This window comes from Pleuronectes platessa, chromosome 4 (assembly GCF_947347685.1).
Source record: "Pleuronectes platessa chromosome 4, fPlePla1.1, whole genome shotgun sequence".
Taxonomy (NCBI): Eukaryota; Metazoa; Chordata; class Actinopteri; order Pleuronectiformes; family Pleuronectidae; genus Pleuronectes; species Pleuronectes platessa.
In genome coordinates, this window is record NC_070629.1 from 2,845,266 (window position 1) to 2,866,107 (window position 20,842).

The window sequence follows — 20,842 nt, forward strand, 5'->3', positions numbered from 1 at the left end:
ACTGAGCAACAGTCCAGTCCTTTATCCTCCTTAGCCCAGGTAAGAGGCTTCTGACGTTGTCTCTGGTTCAGGAGGGGCTATACACGAGGAATGCGACAGTTGTCCTGAATATGTCTGTGCTTGGTGGCCCTTGATGCACTGACTCCAGCCTCAGTCCACTCCTTGCGAATCTCCCCCAAATTCTTGAATGGCCATTGCTTCACAATCCTCTCAAGGCTGCGGTTATCCCTGTTGCTTGTGCACCTTTTTCTACCACAATTTTTCCTTCCACTCCACTTTCTATGAATATGTTTGGATACAGCACTCTGTGAACACCCAGCTTCTTTAGCAATGACCTTTTGTGGCTGACCCTTCTTGTGGAGGGTGTGAATGACTGTCTTCTGGACAACTTTCAAGTCAGCAGTCTTCCCCATGATTGTGTAGCCTACTGAACCAGCCTTAGAGACAATTTAAAGGCTCAGGAAACCTTTGCAGGTGTTTTGAGATAATTCCCTGTTTAGAGTGGGACACCGTGAGTCTACAATATTGAACTTTTTCACAATATTCTAATTTTGTGAGATACTGAATTTTGGGTTTTCATTAGTTTTAAGCCATAATCATCCAAATTAAAAGAAATAAACGCTTGAAATATTTCACTCTGTGTGTAATCAATCTATATAATATATGAGTTTCACTTTTTGAATTTAATTATCGAAATAAACAAACTTTTCCATGATATTATAATTTATTGAGATGCACCTGTAGACTCGTCTCATAGCCTGCACATAGAGACCAATGTTCTGTCTCCAGCTCAGAGGAGACTAATTGATGAAAACTGCCTTGTAGCCTGTAGTCTGCTCTACTGGGGTAGGGAAGAGTCGGGGCTTGTGTTTTAACAAAGTTTCGTTTATGACTTGTGGATCCGAGTAATCTGACTTCCGGGTCACCGAAAACATGCACATTTAATATCAATATAAAGTTAGCCCCGTAACCCGTTTTTTCATTTCCTATTTGCGATCTTAGCAAGAAATCCAAACTAAGAAAAACCAACCGTTATTCTTTTTGGGGGATCAGATTAAAAATTAATAACGAAATAATGACTTATTTTAAAATGTTTGTTCTCTAATTGAATATGAAACGAACGAATGATACACGGATTATTAAATCTTGTTCTGATCACTGTGTCGTCCGTGCGGCTCCAGACGCTGGTGGCGCTGTTTGCTGCTTATCAAAGTGACATTTAAGTGACGAAGAAGAAATTCTCCGGAAGCTACTTTTTTAGAGCACGAGGTACGTCCGGCCTTTCCAACAGGGCAGCGAGAGAGAACATGGTGAGGAGCCGACACTCTGCTGTTGATTTAGATTTTTATCATGCCTAACTTCAATAAACCCATCAAATGTGTGTCATACGGACACATAAGCTTGTTAGATGGTCGATCATACATGTGTTGATGAGCAGGCTGCTAGAGAAATGGAATAAAACCTTATATTACAGAGCGCTGCTACCGACCGACACCGCTCAGCTCAGTTGCTAACTTTAAGCTAATGGAAGCGACAGCTAGCTAGTATGCTAACATCGATGTTTAACTGAATACTATACCACGTACATATAACGGGCATCTGTGAATATTTGAAACTAATAACTAAAAATAATATTAACAGGGATACACGGTGTCGGGCCAGGCAGAATAGAATAAGTGAAATCTGTATGTTAACGCGAACGGGCTGTTAGACTCGTGTCGGGCCACTAGAGATCAATGTGCCGTCACCAGCTAAGGTGTTTTCCTTCTGTGTTCGTCCAAGGCCAAGATAAAGGCTAGAGATCTGCGGGGCAAGAAGAAGGAAGAGCTGCTGAAACAGCTGGACGACCTGAAGAATGAGCTGTCCCAGCTGCGCGTGGCCAAAGTTACTGGCGGAGCTGCGTCCAAGCTCTCAAAGATGTACGTACTGAAAGAGACGGTTCCAACAGAGCCTAAATACTGCTGGACCAAACAGTCCCCGGTGGTTTAGTTCCCGGCAGGGCGAGATGCTGTTAGTCGAGCCTAGTGTCATTGAAGTAGCCTGTAGGCATCTTTCAACTGTTCCGTACCTTCTGCATTTTTATCAATTAGATTAGAACTAAGGTCTTAAAATTTGATTTATTTAATACAGTACTACTTTAATAGTCGTGTCAGGTTCAGTTGATATACATATTATATAGGAAACTTGGTACATTTCACCTCCACACGAGAAGGAATGACACAGTGGAGTTGCAGGGTCAAAAAGCCTGAAACCCTACTACATATCTACAGTTAACCACATGTTGAACAGATGTTGTCTTTTACCAGACTGCATACTAAAGCCCCAAATAATGACAGCTAATACAACCATACCTTGCAATAGTACCTATCATGCTGCCGTCCCTTATTTGTAGTTGTGACCATTCATATGCAGTTTTACCAAAGAGCTTGGAGATTTCTTTTCTTATCTTCACCGCCGATGGTGGTTTGTCACGAAACTAGATCTTCTGTCTGACTTTGCTTGTCTTAACAGCTGTGTTGTCCGTAAGTCCATCGCCAGAGTCCTGACTGTAATCAACCAGACACAGAAGGAGAACCTGAGGAAGTTCTACAAGGTAAGATCAGCCAGCAGCCGTGGTGTCTACCAACTTAGCTCTTCATTCAAAACTCTGACCTGCCTACTTGGGAATGTCTCCTCTTTAGTTCTCGTCTATGATGATATTGTTGAGCTGATGTTCTGCTGATGCATTCTCAACTGCTTACCAAAAGACTGAGACGAGTTACCATGAATGTTCCCATGGGCGACTGTTTACTTTGACTGTAGTAATTCTAAATAAGAACGCATTTTGGATGTTCACTGGGGTTGCAAATTAGACTGTCTATTTAAAGTACAAAAAGTGAATTAGTAATTATAAATATTAACTTATTCAAAACAACTTTATTTTGGTTCAGCCTTCCTGAAAATGGAGCAAAACTGCCATGATTCAATTTTATTTGTATATCAATAAATATAACACTCAAATGTTATGTCAGCGGCCACCGGCCTCGACTGGCTGGGGTGAGTTAAGAAAATTGGAAGACAGATGTAGTTGGAGGGAGACCAAGATCAGTATTTAACTCTGATCTTTGAGCTCTGTCAGGCTGGCTGTCATAGTGAAAAATAAAAGTGTCTATAGATGTTTTGATATTGATGAGGTCAGCATCACTTTATAATAATTATTCGAGACAGAGGTCACAAAGTCGTTTTGACCATTTATTTGTAGTTTGATGGTAGTCCTTTGAGAGAAGGGTAAAATGATTGATCGTACATGAAAAACGGACACATTTACAAAAAGGCTACAAGAGAAAATAAGTTCCGTGGCTTTGCCAATAGAATTTGAACTACGGATGTAAGGTTTAGAAAGTCCTGCAACCGCCCTGTTCGGATGAATGTGTTACACTGGGAGCCTACGGTCAATGTAAAACTGAAAGATGAGCTTCTGTCCTTCTGGTGCAGCACTTGTCCTGGAGACTGCAAATTAATTATTGACAACATGTTAAGCCTGCTTTTGTGCAAAGTGCTTGGGACAAATTCCTCATATTATGCACTCGTCATTTTCGGTAAAAATACAGCACATATTTTTGTTGATACATATCAAACTTCTCTACATCTTAATAGTTGCCAAACATTTTCTTGAGTTTCTCTGAAGCTTTCACACTGAAAAATCAGCTTTCAGCTGTACTAAAAGTCAATTTGATTTCCTACAGGGTAAGAAGTACAAGCCCCTGGATCTGAGGCCAAGGAAGACCCGAGCTCTGCGCCGCCGGCTCAACAAGCACGAAGAGTCTCTGCGGACCAAGAAACAGCAGAGGAAGGACCTCCTCTACTCCATCCGCAAATTTGCAGTCAAAGCTTAAATGCTTTTTCTATTGAAAAAATAAAATCTGTGTAAAAGACTGTCTGTTGTGTAGTATTTCCTCAAAGCATCAATGGTAAATGAGCTACTTAAGTGCTTTTCTAGTCTTGCAAACTGCTACAGATACAGATCATTCTATAGGAAGCACTTTTACTTCGTCACACTCCATTCACTCACTGTTGTTCAGCCATCAGGGACTTTATGTACAAAAACACTTTAAAGGTGGTAAATTCCACTGACGCGAATGTGGGCATTATTAGAATTTGTTGTAGTTAAACTCCAGATCAGCAGGATTGACCTACAGAATGGTGAAGGTGCCAATGTGGCTTTGGACTCCTCGGGTCTGTTTTGCAGGACACATACAGTGCCTTGCATAAGTATTCACCCCTTTTGGACTTTTCTACATTTTGTCAACCACAGATTAAAATTTATTTCATCGTGAGTTTATGTAATGGACCAACACAAAATAGTGCATCATTTGGAAGTGGGGGGAAATATTACATGGATTTCACAATTATTTACAAATAAAAATCTGAAAAGTGTTGAGTGCATATGTATTCACCCCCTTTACTGTGAAACCCCTAACAAAGATCTGGTGCGACCAATTGCATTCACAAGTCACATTTGCAAGTCACATAATTAGTAAATAGGGTCCACCTGTCTGCAATTTAATCTCAGTATAAATACACCTGTTCTGTGACGGACTCAGAGTTTGTTGGAGATCATTACTGAACAAACAGCATCATGAAGACCAAGGAGCTCACCAAACAGGTCAGGGATTAAGTTGTGGAGAAATATGAAGCAGGGTTAGGTTATAAAAAAATATCCAGAGCTTTGAACATCTCTCTGAGCACCATAAAATCCATCATAAGAAAATGGAAAGAATATGGCACAACCGCAAACCTACCAAGAGGAGGCCGTCCACCCAAACTGAAGAGTCGGACAAGGAGAAAATTAATCAGAGAAGCAACCAGGAGGCCCATGGTTACTCTGGAGGAGTTGCAGAGATCCACAGCTGAGGTGGGAGAATCTGTCCACAGGACAACTATTAGTCGTCTACTCCACAAATCTGGCCTTTATGGAAGAGTGGCAAGAAGAAAGCCATTGTTGAAAGGGATCCATAAAAAAATCCCGTTTGGAGTTTGCCAGAAGCCATGTGGGAGACACAGCAAACATGTGGAAGAAGGTGCTCTGGTCAGATGAGACCAAAATTGAACTTTTTGGCCTCAATGCAAAACGCTATGTGTGGCAAAAACCCAACACTGCCCATCACCCTGAGCACACCATCCCAACAGTGAAACATGGTGGTGGTAGCATCATGCTGTGGGGATGCTTCTCTTCAGCAGGTACAGGGAAACTGGTCAGAATAGAGGGAAAGATGGATGGAGCCAAATACAGGGAAATCCTTGAAGAAAATCTGATGCAGTCTGCAAAAGACTTGAGACTGGGGCGGAGGTTCATCTTCCAGCAGGACAATGACCCTAAACATACAGCCAGAGCTACAAAGGAATGGTTTGGATTAAAGAATGTTAATGTCTTAAAATGGCCCAGTCAAAGCCCAGACCTCAATCCAATAGAGAATCTATGGCAAGACTTGAAGATTGCGGTTCACAGACGGTCTCCATCCAATCTGACTGAGCTTCATCTTTTTTGCCAAGAAGAATGGACAAACCTTTCCATCTCTAGATGTGCAAAGCTGGTAGAGACATACCCCAAAAGACTTGCAGCTGTAATTGCAGCGAAAGGGGGTTCTACCAAGTATTGACACAGGGGGGTGAATACTTATGCACCCAACAGATGTCAACTTTTTTGTTCTCATTATTGTTTGTGTCACAATAAAATGTATTTTGCACCTCCAAAGTACTATGCATGTTTTGTTGATCAAATGGGAAAAAGTTTATTTAAGTCTATTTGAATTCCAGTTAGTAACAGTACATAATGGGAAAAAGTCCAAGGGGGGTGAATACTTATGCAAGGCACTGTATTTTGTGAATATTTGAAGAGGTAGCAGACTTATTGTGGTGGTTTGCTACTATGACAACCTGTGTCTACTTGACTTGTTTTTACAGCTGTGTTGTCCAGAATACACGGGGTGAGGTTATTAAATAACTTGCACAACAAATCATCCCATGAATTATGCAACATTTTATGTTTCCAAACTGAGTAAACTAGTATAACCAACATGATAAACTAGATCTATGACTCGATTTTGGTCAGAATATGCAGTATTACAGTGAAGTTAGAAAATATTTTTGTAACATCTCTTTTTGGTGTTGCACTTATAGACGGTCCCTGTGCACTCTGCCTGTCTGTTCCCAGCTCAGAGGAAGACTCACCGAAAACTGGCTTGTAGCCTGTTGTCTACGTTACTGCGGTAAGAAAGAGGGGCTTGTGTTTTAACAAAGTTTTGCTTAAGATTTATGACCCGAGTAATCTGACTTCCGGGTCACCGAAATCATACACATTACATATCATAATTAAGTTCGCCCCGTGACCTGTTTTTTCATTTCGTATTTCCGATCCTAACACAAAAAAAACTACGAAAAACAAACCGTTATTTTTGGGAAATTGGAACAAAAAATAAATAACAGGATAATGATTTTTTTTTCAATTTTCCAATTTTGGTTTTGTAATTGAATATGAAAAGAACGAATCATACACGGATTATTAATTTACCCACAAATGATGTTCTGATCCCTGTGTCGTCCGTTGCTGCTCCAGCCGCTGGTGGCGCTGTTTACTACTTTACAAAGTTACATTTAAATTAAGAAGAAGAAATTCTCCGGAAGCTACTTATTGACAGCACGCGCTGCACCTACCCTTTCCAACATGGAATCGAGAGACAACATGGTGAGGAGCGGACACTCTGCTGTTAATTTTGATTTTGATCATGCTCAACTTCATTTATCCCATCAAATATGTGTCATACGGACACATAAGCTTGTTAGATGGTCGATCATACATGTGTTGATGAGCAGGCTGCTACAGAAATTGAATATAACCTTAGATTACAGAGCGCTGCTACCGACCGACACCGCTCAGCTCAGTGTCTAGCTTTACGCTAATGGAAGATTCAGCATACCACAGCTAGTTACGAATCTAACATCGCTGTTTAACTGAATAGTATACCAAGTACATATAACAGGCTTCTGTGGATATTTGAACTGGGTAACTACGACTATTACTGTGGTGGTTTGCCAATAAACTAGACCACCTGTCTGTCTTTGCTTGTCTTAACAGCTATGTTGTCCGTAAGTCCATCGCCAGAGTCCTGACTGTAATCAACCAGACATAAAAGGAGAACCTGAGGAAGTTCTACAAGGTAAGATCAGCCAGCAGCCGTGGTGTCTACCAACTTAGCTCTTCATTCAAAACTCTGACCTGCCTACTTGGGAATGTCTCCTCTTTGGTTCTCGTCTATGATGATATTGTTGAGCTGATGTTCTGCTGATGCATTCTCAACTGCTTACCAAAAGACTGAGACGAGTTACCATGAATGTTCCCATGGGCGACTGTTTACTTTGACTGTAGTAATTCTAAATAAGACCTCATTTTGGATGTTCACTGGGGTTGCAAATTAGACTGTTTATTTAAAGTACAAAAAGTGAATTAGTAATTATAAATATTAACTTATTCAAAACAACTTTATTTTGGTTCAGCCTTCCTGAAAATGGAGCAAAACTGCCATGATTCAATTTTATTTGTATATCAATAAATATAACACTCAAATGTTATGTCAGCGGCCACCGGCCTCGACTGGCTGGGGTGAGTTAAGAAAATTGGAAGACAGATGTAGTTGGAGGGAGACCAAGATCAGTATTTAACTCTGATCTTTGAGCTCTGTCAGGCTGGCTGTCATAGTGAAAAATAAAAGTGTGTATAGATGTTTTGATATTGATGAGGTCAGCATCACTTTATAATAATTATTCGAGACAGAGGTCACAAAGTCGTTTTGACCATTTATTTGTAGTTTGATGGTAGTCCTTAAAGAGAAGGGTAAAATGATTGATCGTACATGAAAAACGGACACATTTACAAAAAGGCTACAAGAGAAAATAAGTTCCGTGGCTTTGCCAATAGAATTTGAACTACGGATGTAAGGTTTAGAAAGTCCTGCAACCGCCCTGTTCGGATGAATGTGTTACACTGGGAGCCTACGGTCAATGTAAAACTGAAAGATGAGCTTCTGTCCTTCTGGTGCAGCACTTGTCCTGGAGACTGCAAATTAATTATTGACAACATGTTAAGCCTGCTTTTGTGCAAAGTGCTTGGGACTAAAATTCCTCATATTATGCACTCATTATGTCATTTTCGGTAAAAATACAGCACATATTTTTGTTGATACATCTCAACTGGGTAACTACGACTATTACTGTGGTGGTTTGCCAATAAACTAGACCACCTGTCTGTCTTTGCTTGTCTTTACAGCTGTGTTGTCCGTAAGTCCATCGCCAGAGTCCTGACTGTAATCAACCAGACATAAAAGGAGAACCTGAGGAATTTCTACAAGGTAAGATCAGCCAGCAGCCGTGGTGTCTACCAACTTAGCTCTTCATTCAAAACTCTGACCTGCCTACTTGGGAATGTCTCCTCTTTGGTTCTCGTCTATGATGATATTGTTGAGCTGATGTTCTGCTGATGCATTCTCAACTGCTTACCAAAAGACTGAGACGAGTTACCATGAATGTTCCCATGGGCGACTGTTTACTTTGACTGTAGTAATTCTAAATAAGACCTCATTTTGGATGTTCACTGGGGTTGCAAATTAGACTGTTTATTTAAAGTACAAAAAGTGAATTAGTAATTATAAATATTAACTTATTCAAGACAAAATGATTTATTCCTAGAGGGGATTAAAAAATGTATTGCCCAACGTGGGTTTAGCCTACCTGCAAATGGAGCAAAACTGCCATGATTCAATTGTATTTGTATAGCACCAAATCATAACACTCAGCTGTACTGAAAGTCAATTTGATTTCCTAAAGGGTAAAAAGTACAAGCCCCTGGATCTGAGGCCAAGGAAGACCAGAGCCTTGTGCCGCCGGCTCAACAAGCACGAAAAGTCTCTACGGACCAAGAAACGGCAGAGGAAGGACCTCCTCTACTCAATCCGCATATTAACTGTCAAAGCTTGGATGCGTTTTCTATTGAAAAAATAAAATCTGTGTAAAAGACTGTCTGTTGTGTAGTATTTCCTCAAAGCATCAATGGTAAATTAACTCTACTTAAGGGCTTTTCTAGTCTTGCAAACCACTCAAACTGCTACAGATTCAGATCATTCTATAGGAAGCACCTTTTTCATCACACTCCATTCACTCACTGTTGTTCAGCCATCAGGGACTGGTTACAAGATTTTGTCCAAAAACACTTAAAAGGAGGTAAATTCCACAGAAGTAAATGTCGGCATTATTAGAATTTGTTGTAATTAAACTCCAGATCAGCAGGATTGACCTGCAGAATGGAGAAAGTGCCTTGCCGATGTGGCTTTGGACTCCTGGTCTGTTAGAACACATTTTGATTCTGGATGTAAAATTTAATGAAAAACTATTCGGGGTAGCTGCATCAGCTGCAGTCTTTTCTCCTGGGAAGCCGCCTGAATTGTTAAGTGTTTGACTTGTCTTGATACAAATATAGATCATAAATTTAAATAACAATTTCCTATTGCTAAAGAATCTGTCCACAGGAGGGCAGCACATGAAATCAACAGATTTTTCAATCCAGACATTTGACAGTAAAATATGGCTGTATTATTCGCCAATGTTAAATTTCTAAAAAAGAAAGCGTTAATATATTGCAGTCGGACCTACACTCACAAAATATTCCTGTCAATACATTTTAACAGATGCCACACAGGCTGTTGTAAATGTCACCTAATTATGATACCTTACAAAGCTGTGCAGTTTTAATTTATGGAAAGACAATTTATATACCATTGTTTATTTAATTTTACTTTGTGAACAGCTTAACTAAGATAGTTACTCATGCTGGGATACTGTGGGATGTCACTTTATTATGTAATCCATCCACATGTCAGCATAACATTGATTTTTTCCCCCCCACTCACATTTATCAGTATTTCTGTAATTGGACATTTAAAAATTTGATTTAACTTTTTTTGCAATGTGGAGCGTTGTTCCATCAGTTCAATCAGATAGAGTCGTCAAAAGAAATATTACACAGAATGTGCTGTAGGCATTCAAGTTACCCAAAATGACCCAGATAAATTAAATATTTCGTAGGAGTGGGACTTGATGATGGTGCTAGTAGTAGGAAGTTAACATTGTTGGTTTGAATACTACAAAGAACTCTACATTATGATAAAACACCTTAATTTCTGACAGTATGATCCACTGCACTTCCTGTACAACAAAGTGCAAACTCTTGACTTATTTTGTGTTTTATTTGGATTTGAACTCTGGTTCTGTCTCAAAGATTTTGAACAAATTACAAAGTAACACCCAGGGTGCTGAGATAAGCCATGGAACAAACCCACCCAACACTGAGATTTAACCTCTTGGAATAAAATAGATGACATGAAAACTTGATATCTTGTGCTCAGGGTAGATTGTCAAGTGTCTGCAGTTCTTTCAGTTATGTAACTGTTGTGTTTTAGCACCACCAGGGTTTATCATAATAATTCTGACGCTTAACTACTATTATTATCAACAACAGCAATTTTATGATAATAGCATGTAGCACTAATTAATAATGCTAACAATGATGATGATTAAAAAATGCACCCATTCATTGTGTATTCCCAGTAATAATATCAACCTAGAATAATTATGATAATAATTATCTATTCTATGAAGACAGTTGTAGGATGTCTCCTGTATTTCTGGAAGAGCTTTACCTTTAGGTCTGTAATGAAAGATTATATTTAGTCAATAAGCACAGTGACGAAACCAGCAGCTTTGCGAACAGTTTGTAATCATTGTTTGACTAACTTGTAAAGGTGCTGGCGTCCACATTTGCCTTCCCTCAATCGGACCAAGCTTGGGATGTCCTGGAAAAACAAATGTGAGGCCTCACTTCACAACTTATATGATCTACAGGATCTGATGCTAACGTCTTGGTGCCAGATACCACGAGTCTCGTTGAGTCCATACCTCGATGGACTGAGCTTCTTTCATAGTATCAGGGGACCTACAAAATATGAAGTGATTGTCATGTTGTTGCTGACGGTATAAATTGCCGAAGTACCCCATTCATTTTCTATGAATTTCTATTAGTCCCAAACAGGTGCAGCTGTTCGGATTGTAATGTGTGTATCATAATACAATCAATGAACATTTTAACCCTGAACCATCTTGCTGTAAGTTGAGAGTGCTAACCACTGCACCACCTCAATGCCCCATAACAAGCATAATAACGGTAACAACAACGATAATTATAATGATAACAGAGAGACAGCACAAACTAGTGCTGTAGTTAATGAGTGCAAACACCTTTCACTTTTGCATCTATATCTTTAACTGTTGTTTGTTCTGTTTGTTCCTGATATTGATACTGATATTTTTAACTTTGCCACCATTAAATTCTGTCATGCAGATAAGTCTGGTTTTATTTTTGTCCTCATCCCAATTCAGTGGAGACTAATGGAATTTTCTCTCTCGAAGAATTGACAATGTGTAAACTCGCTGCATCATGTCTGTGTGTCTTACAGGTTTCACTGGAGCTTATTCTTATACCTTCTTGGATTGTGTGGGCATCATGTGTGAGCACAGTGGGTCTCGGGAATGCCTGGAATGACAGTCACCTTTCTTCTAATTACTTTCCTACCATCACCATTCTGTCAGCTGCTCTTCAGTGTCCTAACAAACAGTCACTGCTCTCTGCTCTGGTGCTCTGTCACCATGAGCATTCAGAGTGTCTTGCTCACACTGCCACTTTGTTTTAGCTTGTTTTCTCCGTCTCTCGCTCCTCATCCAAGCTCCGCAGAGAAGTCAGGCTGCTTCAAAGTCAACAACTGTAAATGCATCATGAAAGATGGGAGTGGGGTGATAAACCTGAACTCTATGGGGGACGCAGATGGTTTCCTGGGGTATCTGAAGCCGGTGTCGGCAGAGAACATCCCCGTCAACACTGAGATCCTCCTGTCGTTCAGCCCCTGCCAGCCCTTCTCCCAGCCAGAGGACCTGAGAGGGGCAGACTGTACCAACATCGCTGCATGTCTCATCGTCAGGTACAGTAATGCTGAGATTCACACTTTATGAGCGTGTAGTGTTACCGGTTCAAAATTGCCCCTGAAGACTTTGTTGAATGCCTTAACTGTGCAGACATTGTGAGAATCTCCTTTACACGTCTCCCTATGATTAGTTTGCCATTGGAAATGAAGGTTTTTACACAGCTTAGTTCAAAGCCTAATGCTTTGAACACACACTTGCATGTCTTAAAATCTTGACCCTCTCATTCTCACTGGCGATTGAACTTTAAACAATTATAATAAAGCCGGTCAAATAATGTTAATCGATTGTTTAAAAAAATAGACACAGTAATACCCTTGAGCGGGGCGGTGTAGTTTTAAACAGATGTAGTTCAGGAGGAAACAGATATTTTCAGCTTGTTTCTTGAAGTAGTTGATAGTGGATTTTGAGGTTTTGCTTTTGAAATATTGTCCTGTAGCAGAAACCAAGCTCCCTTCCCTCACATTGCACTGACTGACTGACTGAACACCATTTAGTGGAATCCTTCTGTTCGCTACGTCTGACCAGTGTCTCCTGCCTGCTCCAAAAGCAGAATATATAATAGAAAATATTGCAGCCTAATGCGATGCTTAGCAGTTGACAAGGTGTTCTCATCACATGCTACTCCTTGTTATACACCTTGGATGAAGCTTCCAAATGTTGACTTTTGTGATGTGGTTGTAGGTGAGGGCTCCCTCTGATGACAGGGAAGCACTGCTCCACCAATCGTGTGACAGACCAACCTTCCTGCAGCTCCTCTGCAGGCACATGTAAATCGCCTTTGCCTGCCCAGCAGATGTGCAGTTTTATCTGGCAGGTTTCATGGTCTTCCACATTCTTGTCTTGACGTCCACAGTTCCTTTTAACTGACGCAGGACAGTGGAAACAGCTGGAGGCTCTTCAGTGTCTTTTATAGCCGCCTCTGCTCAGTAGGCATCAGCTAAATTCCTCTTCAGATCCTCAGTCAAATGCTCAGAGCTCAAGGTTGTCAAATGTTACCGCAAGGTTTATCATCAGTGGACTAATATTGACGTAGTGTTTTAATCATGAGGCTTAAATGCAGAATTTACTCTTTATTCACTCTTTATAACTCGGAAAATCAGAGCGAAGTCGATGGTAACTAGTGTTAAAGCTGAGAGATGAAATATTAAATCATCACTTATTCAAATTCATGTGACTTGTATCCATTCCTCTACTTTTAGACAATACAGTGGAAGTTATAAATCCACAACACCACATTGTAAAATAGTTCCAGAGGTTTATCAGCTCAGTCAAAATGCAGTCACACAGTGACTAATATATGCTGTTTGACAATATTGGATTGGATTTTTCATGGTATTTGCAGTGCAGCTAGTTTAAACTACTTCTTATATAATTCAGAATCTGTAGTCCAGTGGTGCACAGCCTGAGGATGGGGCCCCTTCAAAGGGGCCAACGATAAATCTGTTAGGTTACAAGGTGAAAGAATTTCTGATACTTTTGTTTTGAATTTCTGAATTATTTCTTTTCTCTTTGCGGTTTTTAGTGTTTATTTTTTTGAAACACCTAAGAAATTTAGATGTTAAATCATTTGTTGGTGGAACTGCTAACAACTCAAATACATCTGTAACCCCGATTAGAAACACCACAGTTTTGATCTTTAATGGTTTTTTTGACAGTCTAAGCAGACTTACTGAATAATGTATTTAAATATGAGGTTAAACTTGTGCAGGTTGGGATCTCATTAATCAATCAATCAATCAATCAAATTTTATTTGTATAGCCCATATTCACAAATCACAATTCGTCTCATAGGGCTTTAAAATGGTGTGACATCCTGTTTCCTTAACCCTCAGCAAGGGTAAGGAAAAACTACTAAAAACCCTTTTAACAGGGTAAAAATACAGAGAGAGCCACATGTGAGGGATCCCTCTCCCAGGACGGACAGATGTGCAATAGATGTCAAGTGTAGGAAAACATCATCAAAATTAAAGTTTTTAGCAGCTTTGATGAGGGTAAACATTTTGAAGGATAACTTCAATACTATATGTCAAGAAGTCCTGCTGCAATCATAGTCTATGGTCAGCAGCCAGCAAGATCATGATCCGCCATCCAGATCGGATCCACTTTAGTCCACAGTCATTGTCCACTGCCGCGTATTAGGATCCATCATCAGCCGCCGACCTCGGTCGTAGTCCACCACCAGTATATGATGCCAACGTGACACAGGATCCGCCATTACCACTACGATCAGCCCGCAAGATATAGAGTCCGCCATACTGGATCCACCATTGCGACCTCTGATGCGCGATCCACAATCGTAATCCATGGTAAATGGTAAATGGCTTTGTATTTATATAGCGCTTTTCTAGTCTTGATGACCACTCAAAGCGCTTTACAGTACAGTTCTACATTCACCCATTCACACACACATTCATACAGTGCATCTATTGGGAGCACTTAGTTATTCTATGGGGGGCCATTCAGGGTTCAGCATCTTGCCCAAGGTTGGAGGATGACCACTCTACCCCTCAGCCACAGCGGGCCCGGATCTCCGGGCAATAAAGCAAAGGGACTCGGGGAAGGGGTCAAGTCAGTAACATGTACTGATGAGATATGACTTACTTCAATGTGATAGGGATGAAGAAGAGGAAGGATAAGCTGGAAAGAGAAGCTCCATATGTCATGTGTCATAACTTCCCTTTGCGTCTTAGTGTCATCAGTGTCATCGTGTTCAAATTATAGGCAGCTGTTGAGGCAATGGTCGAAGAGCCACCAGGGGGCCCCCAAACACACAAACGGAGAAAAGTGAAGACATCCAAAGCAGCTTCCAATAATTGAAAAAAAAAAAAAAAATTGCTGATGAGACTATTAGTTTTAACTGGTACATTAATTTTTTTCACTTACTTGAATTGATTGAGATGCACATTGTGCTATTATCAAAGCGGATTTTAAAATCGTTTATGAAATATATGGAAACTGTGTACACAGTTTCTGTGTATCTGTGTGAGAGATACTGAGATGGGGCGAAAAAGGCCTCAAAACATTTTGACCGATTGCCCTAAACACGACATACATATTTCGGAGTTTGGCATTTGTTTGTTTTCTCCTTTAAACATTGATTCACCTCTCCATTAATGTTAGAAGCTGTTTTTGTCAATGTAAATATTTTTATTTTGTTGACGTGCTGTACTGCATGGGTCAGCTGTTGCATCTGTACATCCTGGGAAAGGGATCACTCATATGTGGGTCTTTATACTGTGTTTTTTTTGGTAGTTTTAGTTGAGTTGAGGGTTAAGGGCAGAGGATGTCACCCCTTGTTAAAGCCCTTTATGGGACAAATTGTGATTTGTGAATATGGGCTTAACAAATATAATTTGATTGCTTAAACTTGTGTCTACATTAGGCTACTCATTTGCAGATGACTCACAAATTCAAACATCTTTTTATGTGATATGTTCATGTCTGTGTTAACAGGTATCAAAGGCTCGACACATACAGTAGTCGCTGTATTGGCTATGGAAGACATGAAGGGAATGAATTCCACTACAATGACACCCTGAAGATGCTTTCTGTCTCATACTTTGGTGAGCAAAACTCTACATATAGTAAATGCTACTGATCATTTTGTCAGTATAGTGCAACCTGACACCCAGTCTTCTTCTCCTCCTGTCCTAGCTGTTGAGAAGCAGCCACTGACAGTGGTGCATTACCACTGTAATCCAAATGAGTCCACCTCCTTCATCCGGGACCAGAGGCTCAGCAGTGAGGAGCCCCTGCATATCTGGGTTGAGAGCCCCTGTGCTTGTCCAAATGCCTGTACCATGGGGGATCTGGGTTCAGGCACCATCTTCCTCATCATCCTCTCCCTCAGTGCTGCTGCATACTTTATCATTGGTAATGCTCTGAAAAGCGTGGGTGAACTTAGTAAACATTAGAGCAGGCAGCTCATTCTAGTGTGCATTATTTTAAGTGCATGTCGTAGTTCAAGTATCAAAAGAATATCCATGGGATAATTACAATTGAAAGTCTTTGTACTGCCATGGAAATGGAAATATGACAAGCAGAGATATTAATCTTGTTGCATTAGAAGAAAAGGTCACAGTGGTCACCAAAAATCATTACTGTTCAGCCTCAGGGGACCATGCACATCCACAGCAAATGTCATTGGGATTTGTGCGTCTGTACAAGGTGTGTTAGGCTCTGCTCAGTCTGAAGTAACACTCTCCTGTGGCTTCATATTCACTGTACAAACATGGTGTATATCACATCTCAGTAAGTGAGTAAGTGAGAGAGGATGTGGCTCAGGGGGTAGAGCAGGTCATCCACTGACCAGAGGATTGGCAGATCGATCACAGTCACCCCCCATATACATACTGAACCCCAAAGTGCTCCTGATGGCTGTGCTAGGAGAGATGCTCTGTATGAATGGGTGTGTGAATGGGTGAATGGCAAAACTGTACTGTAAAGGGCCTTGATTGGCCATCAAGCATAAAGCTCTACATATATAGAGACCCTTCACCATTTACTGACCATTGAAGTTCTCCACAAGTGCCTAAACTAGATCGCCAATAGTGTTTTTCTCTGTTGAGCGATTTTATTGATGGACTTTTTATATGACCGTATGGAAGCCCAGAGGATGAAACGAATGAAAGTATGATAAATTAAAATACACATGGTGAGTCAAAATTACAAATAATAAGACATTTATTCTAGATAAACACACATAAAATGTATTAAATAAATAGAGTCTAAATGGAACTTATGAGCTCTAGAATCTATAATAAGATACATTTTCATTAAGATACTACAGAACATACACAACACAGTCCTAATAATTACTACTGGAGCACTACTTTTGTACTTTTATTTTCATGATATCATTATTACTTGGTATTTAGAATTCTCCCTTAATCTATTATCTCACGTATCATATTGACGTATGATGACATATTGTTTATTTTGAGGTTTTTCTTTTCTTTCTTTTATCATTTTGTTTGTTGTGAGTTACTCACATGTGTGGCATGAGCTGAAAGGGTAACTCTGGTCTTGATCCCTTCGACAGGCTCCTGTGCACTGAGGCCTTTTCGGAGCAGCAGTGGAGTCCAGATCTCTCCGGAGCACAGTGTGTGGTGTATGATCTGCTACCTCTGTACTGAGAGAAGCTCTGAAGCAAGACACTACACAGACACAACACGCTATGAACGATAAGCGCGTGCACACCTCTGGAATACTGCAGAATGTCTACACAGATCAAGTTTCTTTGAGCTGAAGCGGTCATGTCCCATGAAGGGAAAAGAGTCAGCATGTTTGATTTTACAGTTTGCAGAAAGTGACAGGCTCACACTCTGTCATTGTGTGCCCATGTATTTTCCAGATGATCACAGAAACATCATTAAATGATTCTCCATTGATTTACAGTTTTAACTATTTAAAACATTCCCCTGTTTTCCTTAAATTCTGAATCACCCTCTGAAATGTTAAATGTTAAAGCTCGTTACTTTTTTGCTGGTGGTAGACTAGCTTTTGTCCCTGCCTTTCAGACAGCCACTGATGAAAGGGTTGGGATAAACCAATATGATTAAGGGGATTTATAATGGAAGTTGTTCATTGTGTGTTATCAATAAATGTATCTCTTTGGGCGTTTTTTGTCATTATGGAGCTCATATTTTGAACCCACGTGGGGCCCCTATCTTCGGACAGCTGCAGCGCTTATCAGCTCGGGCTGGTTTCTCATCACTCTTTTTTGCCTGGTCTGTGTGGAGGCTCTTTACGGGCAGATTGGCTCAATCACTTTACTCCTCAGTGCCCCGCTGTCCTCTTTTCTTCACAGTTTATGAGTCCTCCATTGTGATGTCATCGGAGGGTGATTGTGGTGTGCTGTGGAGTGCTGCACACTGGTCTCTTGTGTTCTTTAGTTTGACATCAGGTTCTTGAACATGATGACTATCTGCTGAAGGCCTACAAGGAGCACACAAACATAAAATCTCTTACATAAAACCTTTTTTATAGGCCAGGAACCTGTCTTACCACTGGACAGACACTAATTACACTGTCATAAAGTTCATTCCTCTCCTTCTGCTGATAAAATACACAACTTTACAAAGGCTACCTGCTGAATTGAGGTTTACACCCGCACAAACTTCAAAGTCGGTTTCATATGAACCTTTTTAAATGAACATGAAATAGATCTGTGCATTTGTGTATGGGTTCTCATGTACATGAAATTTAATATTAAAAGTTAAAACGTAAATTTGCAAATTTCAATATTTAAAAAAGATGGCACCAAATAGTGTTTGTTTAAATAAAATGTATTCTAATGGCTGAATTCGATTTAGCTGCTTCAGTCCACGCTGTTCATAGTGACTCACTGTCACAGGGCTGTGAACCTTAGTTTTACAACTTTAATTATATTAAAGGGTTTTACCCTAAATATAAAGTAATAATATAATAATTCTAAATAACTACTGTGAAAATAGAAGTGTAGATGTCTGTGTTTAGACTTCTGGACTTTAATATTCTGTGGATATAGAACATAGAGGATGATAGTACTAAGGGAAACTCCTTTTGTCTGGTCAAAGTTTTCATTAGCTTTTGATATGACTGGTAGGATTCCAAAACATTTACTGAACACATTCATGTCCTCTGATTGATGAACCAGAGGCATTTCTCCTACGGCCACTGAGCAAAACTCTCAGTGAATGTGTCACTTTATAATTGTGCCATTTAATGAACTTTGTCTCAGGGCCACAAGTACAGTTTATGACTCTTAGTCCATAAAGTTGATGATCACGCAAAGGGTTTTACAGTACAGGTTTTCTTCATTCACGTTTAGTGCATAAGAGCGGCACAGCCGTCAGGGTTAATTTGGGTTCAGTATCTTGTGATAGGACACTTTGGCATGTGGAATTGGGAAGACTGGGACCAGCTGCCCCTTTTCTGACTGTAAGGACATGTTTGAAAAGGTTGTTAACCATACAAGTTTTATACAACATCCCTGTTTTCTTCCATGTGTACAGTTAAGTATGATAGTGTTTTAATTTTTTTACAGAATATCCTGTAAATTCATGCTCTTTGAGATTTTTGTTTTATTTTGCAGTTGCTAGATTCCAGGGATAAACCAGATTCCATTTAGGCAGAGTGGGCATGGCCCTTCTTGGGGAAAATATTTTTTTGCCTCCACACCCTCCAAATGACATCACTTCTGAGACCTGTTTTGGAGCTCTGCTGTAGTTTCTGGAAACAAGGGTGAAAACCACAGATGTGACGTGAAAGATGTTGTCCAGGGAACAGTTCAAGAAATTGATGCAGATGTCTGCCTTCCTATCACTTGTAACAGCGTGTTTCCCGATCATCAGCACTAAGTACTTGTACCTTATATCCTCTGTCTGCGAGTCTCGGTCCAAATCCTCACAGCGTGTTGAAGGAAGATACAGATGAAGTTTTGAAACCCTCACAGCGTCGGGCTGTCTGTAACAAGCCTGTCTCTCATTGTTCCATGGAGTTATGGGATTTTCTGGGAGGATAAGAGTCGCAGTCAGAAGTTGCTTTGAATTCAGTCACATCCTTGCTGCAGATGTCATTTACAGCTTGCCAACAGTCCAAACACTACAAGCTGGGATTGGCTGATATGGATACATCTGAACAACTGTGTCTGCATATCACTTGTGGATATCCAAAAACAATAACTACTCTCATTCCAAATAATACAGAAGGAATTCAACAGGCAAACTTAGAAGTTCAATTGGCAATGAAATTAGCTAATTTATTTGAGGTCCCACAAATAAGCACAGTTGTTCCTGCCCAAAGCTAAAAGGCAAATTCATTCATGCATGATGCCTGGATATGATTATGGATACCTGCACTCATATGGAAGCTATTGTGTAGTGTGCATAGGGGAAATGCTGGCGGTTCAATCCCAGTCTTCCCCAGGTGCATGCCGAAGTGTCCTTGTGCAAGATACTGTTGTGCAATAGTGCTTAAAGGTGTTACCATAGAATGGTGTGCCTTAGGCCTTCAACAAATATGGTTATCAAAATAAAAAATAATATATTAATATTTTTAATATTAATATTAAATCATAACTTTAGTTGGTTAAAGACCTCTCGGGCCACCATCCTTCAAAGAAGGGAAAAGATAGCCAATTTATTGATTAAGATCAGTCTCATTTAGATCTAGTCCAATTAGAAATCTCAATATTTTACTATTGAAGATTATATATTGAAAAGTGAAGGTTATAGAGTTCTTAACAGTGTAACGGTTGGCAAAATTCACTTATGCAACATTAATGAAAGAACATTTGTGAACAAAAACATTCATTATGAACATAATAAAGTATAAAAACACAAATTACTAAACAAATGTACTAACTAACAAAGATGTGTATGTGAGTGTGTGTGTGTATGTAGATAGGGTGTCGAAATGGTGGTTGACCAAAGAGTAAAGCCTGAAACATGCTTCTGCGACTGCGTCTGTGTCTTTTCACGCCGCTGTGGCGCAAGACTCGTTGTCATTCATGCTTCCCCAACCGTTGCGCGTCTTACAAAGCAATTCCGCGCCAGAACACTAGGCGGAGTAATGCTTTTCGTCGAAGACGACCTGAGAGACGCCTTCTTTCTTCTTCATCGATTGTTTATTTACATAGCTACTGCGGCTCCTTGTAGCCTTTTTCAGGCGGACAAATACGCCAGTCAGTGATGGGTTATACAAGTGGACATACTTTCGGATCTCTTCTGCCAAACGCTCTTCTATTTGGTCCATATTCATTCTTCTAAATCTCCCGTTGTTTCTGCCTGTATTATGG

The 20,842-nt window shown here is 40.1% G+C and overlaps 2 protein-coding genes and 1 long non-coding RNA gene across 3 annotated transcripts; all 3 read left to right on the forward strand.

Moving 5' to 3' along the window:
• Positions 1-1,190: 1,190 nt before the first annotated feature.
• On the forward strand, positions 1,191-3,915 carry rpl35 (ribosomal protein L35). Its single transcript, XM_053421581.1, has 4 exons — positions 1,191-1,310; positions 1,783-1,919; positions 2,512-2,593; positions 3,726-3,915. Exons 1-4 carry the CDS (start codon positions 1,308-1,310, stop codon positions 3,873-3,875), a joined length of 372 nt encoding a protein of 123 aa, XP_053277556.1. The 5' UTR covers positions 1,191-1,307; the 3' UTR covers positions 3,876-3,915.
• A 2,731-nt stretch (positions 3,916-6,646) lies between these two features.
• On the forward strand, positions 6,647-9,049 carry LOC128438273 (uncharacterized). Its single transcript, XR_008338310.1, has 4 exons — positions 6,647-6,724; positions 7,115-7,196; positions 8,303-8,384; positions 8,860-9,049. It is a non-coding gene; the product is annotated as an uncharacterized LOC128438273 (long non-coding RNA).
• Positions 9,050-11,546: 2,497 nt separating this feature from the next.
• LOC128438274 (uncharacterized) lies at positions 11,547-17,418 on the forward strand. The gene is made up of 4 exons (XM_053420775.1): positions 11,547-12,059; positions 15,517-15,626; positions 15,718-15,936; positions 17,105-17,418. The coding sequence occupies exons 1-4, from the start codon at positions 11,614-11,616 to the stop codon at positions 17,248-17,250; spliced, it is 921 nt and encodes a 306-aa protein (XP_053276750.1). The 5' UTR covers positions 11,547-11,613; the 3' UTR covers positions 17,251-17,418.
• The last annotated feature ends 3,424 nt before the right edge of the window (positions 17,419-20,842 follow it).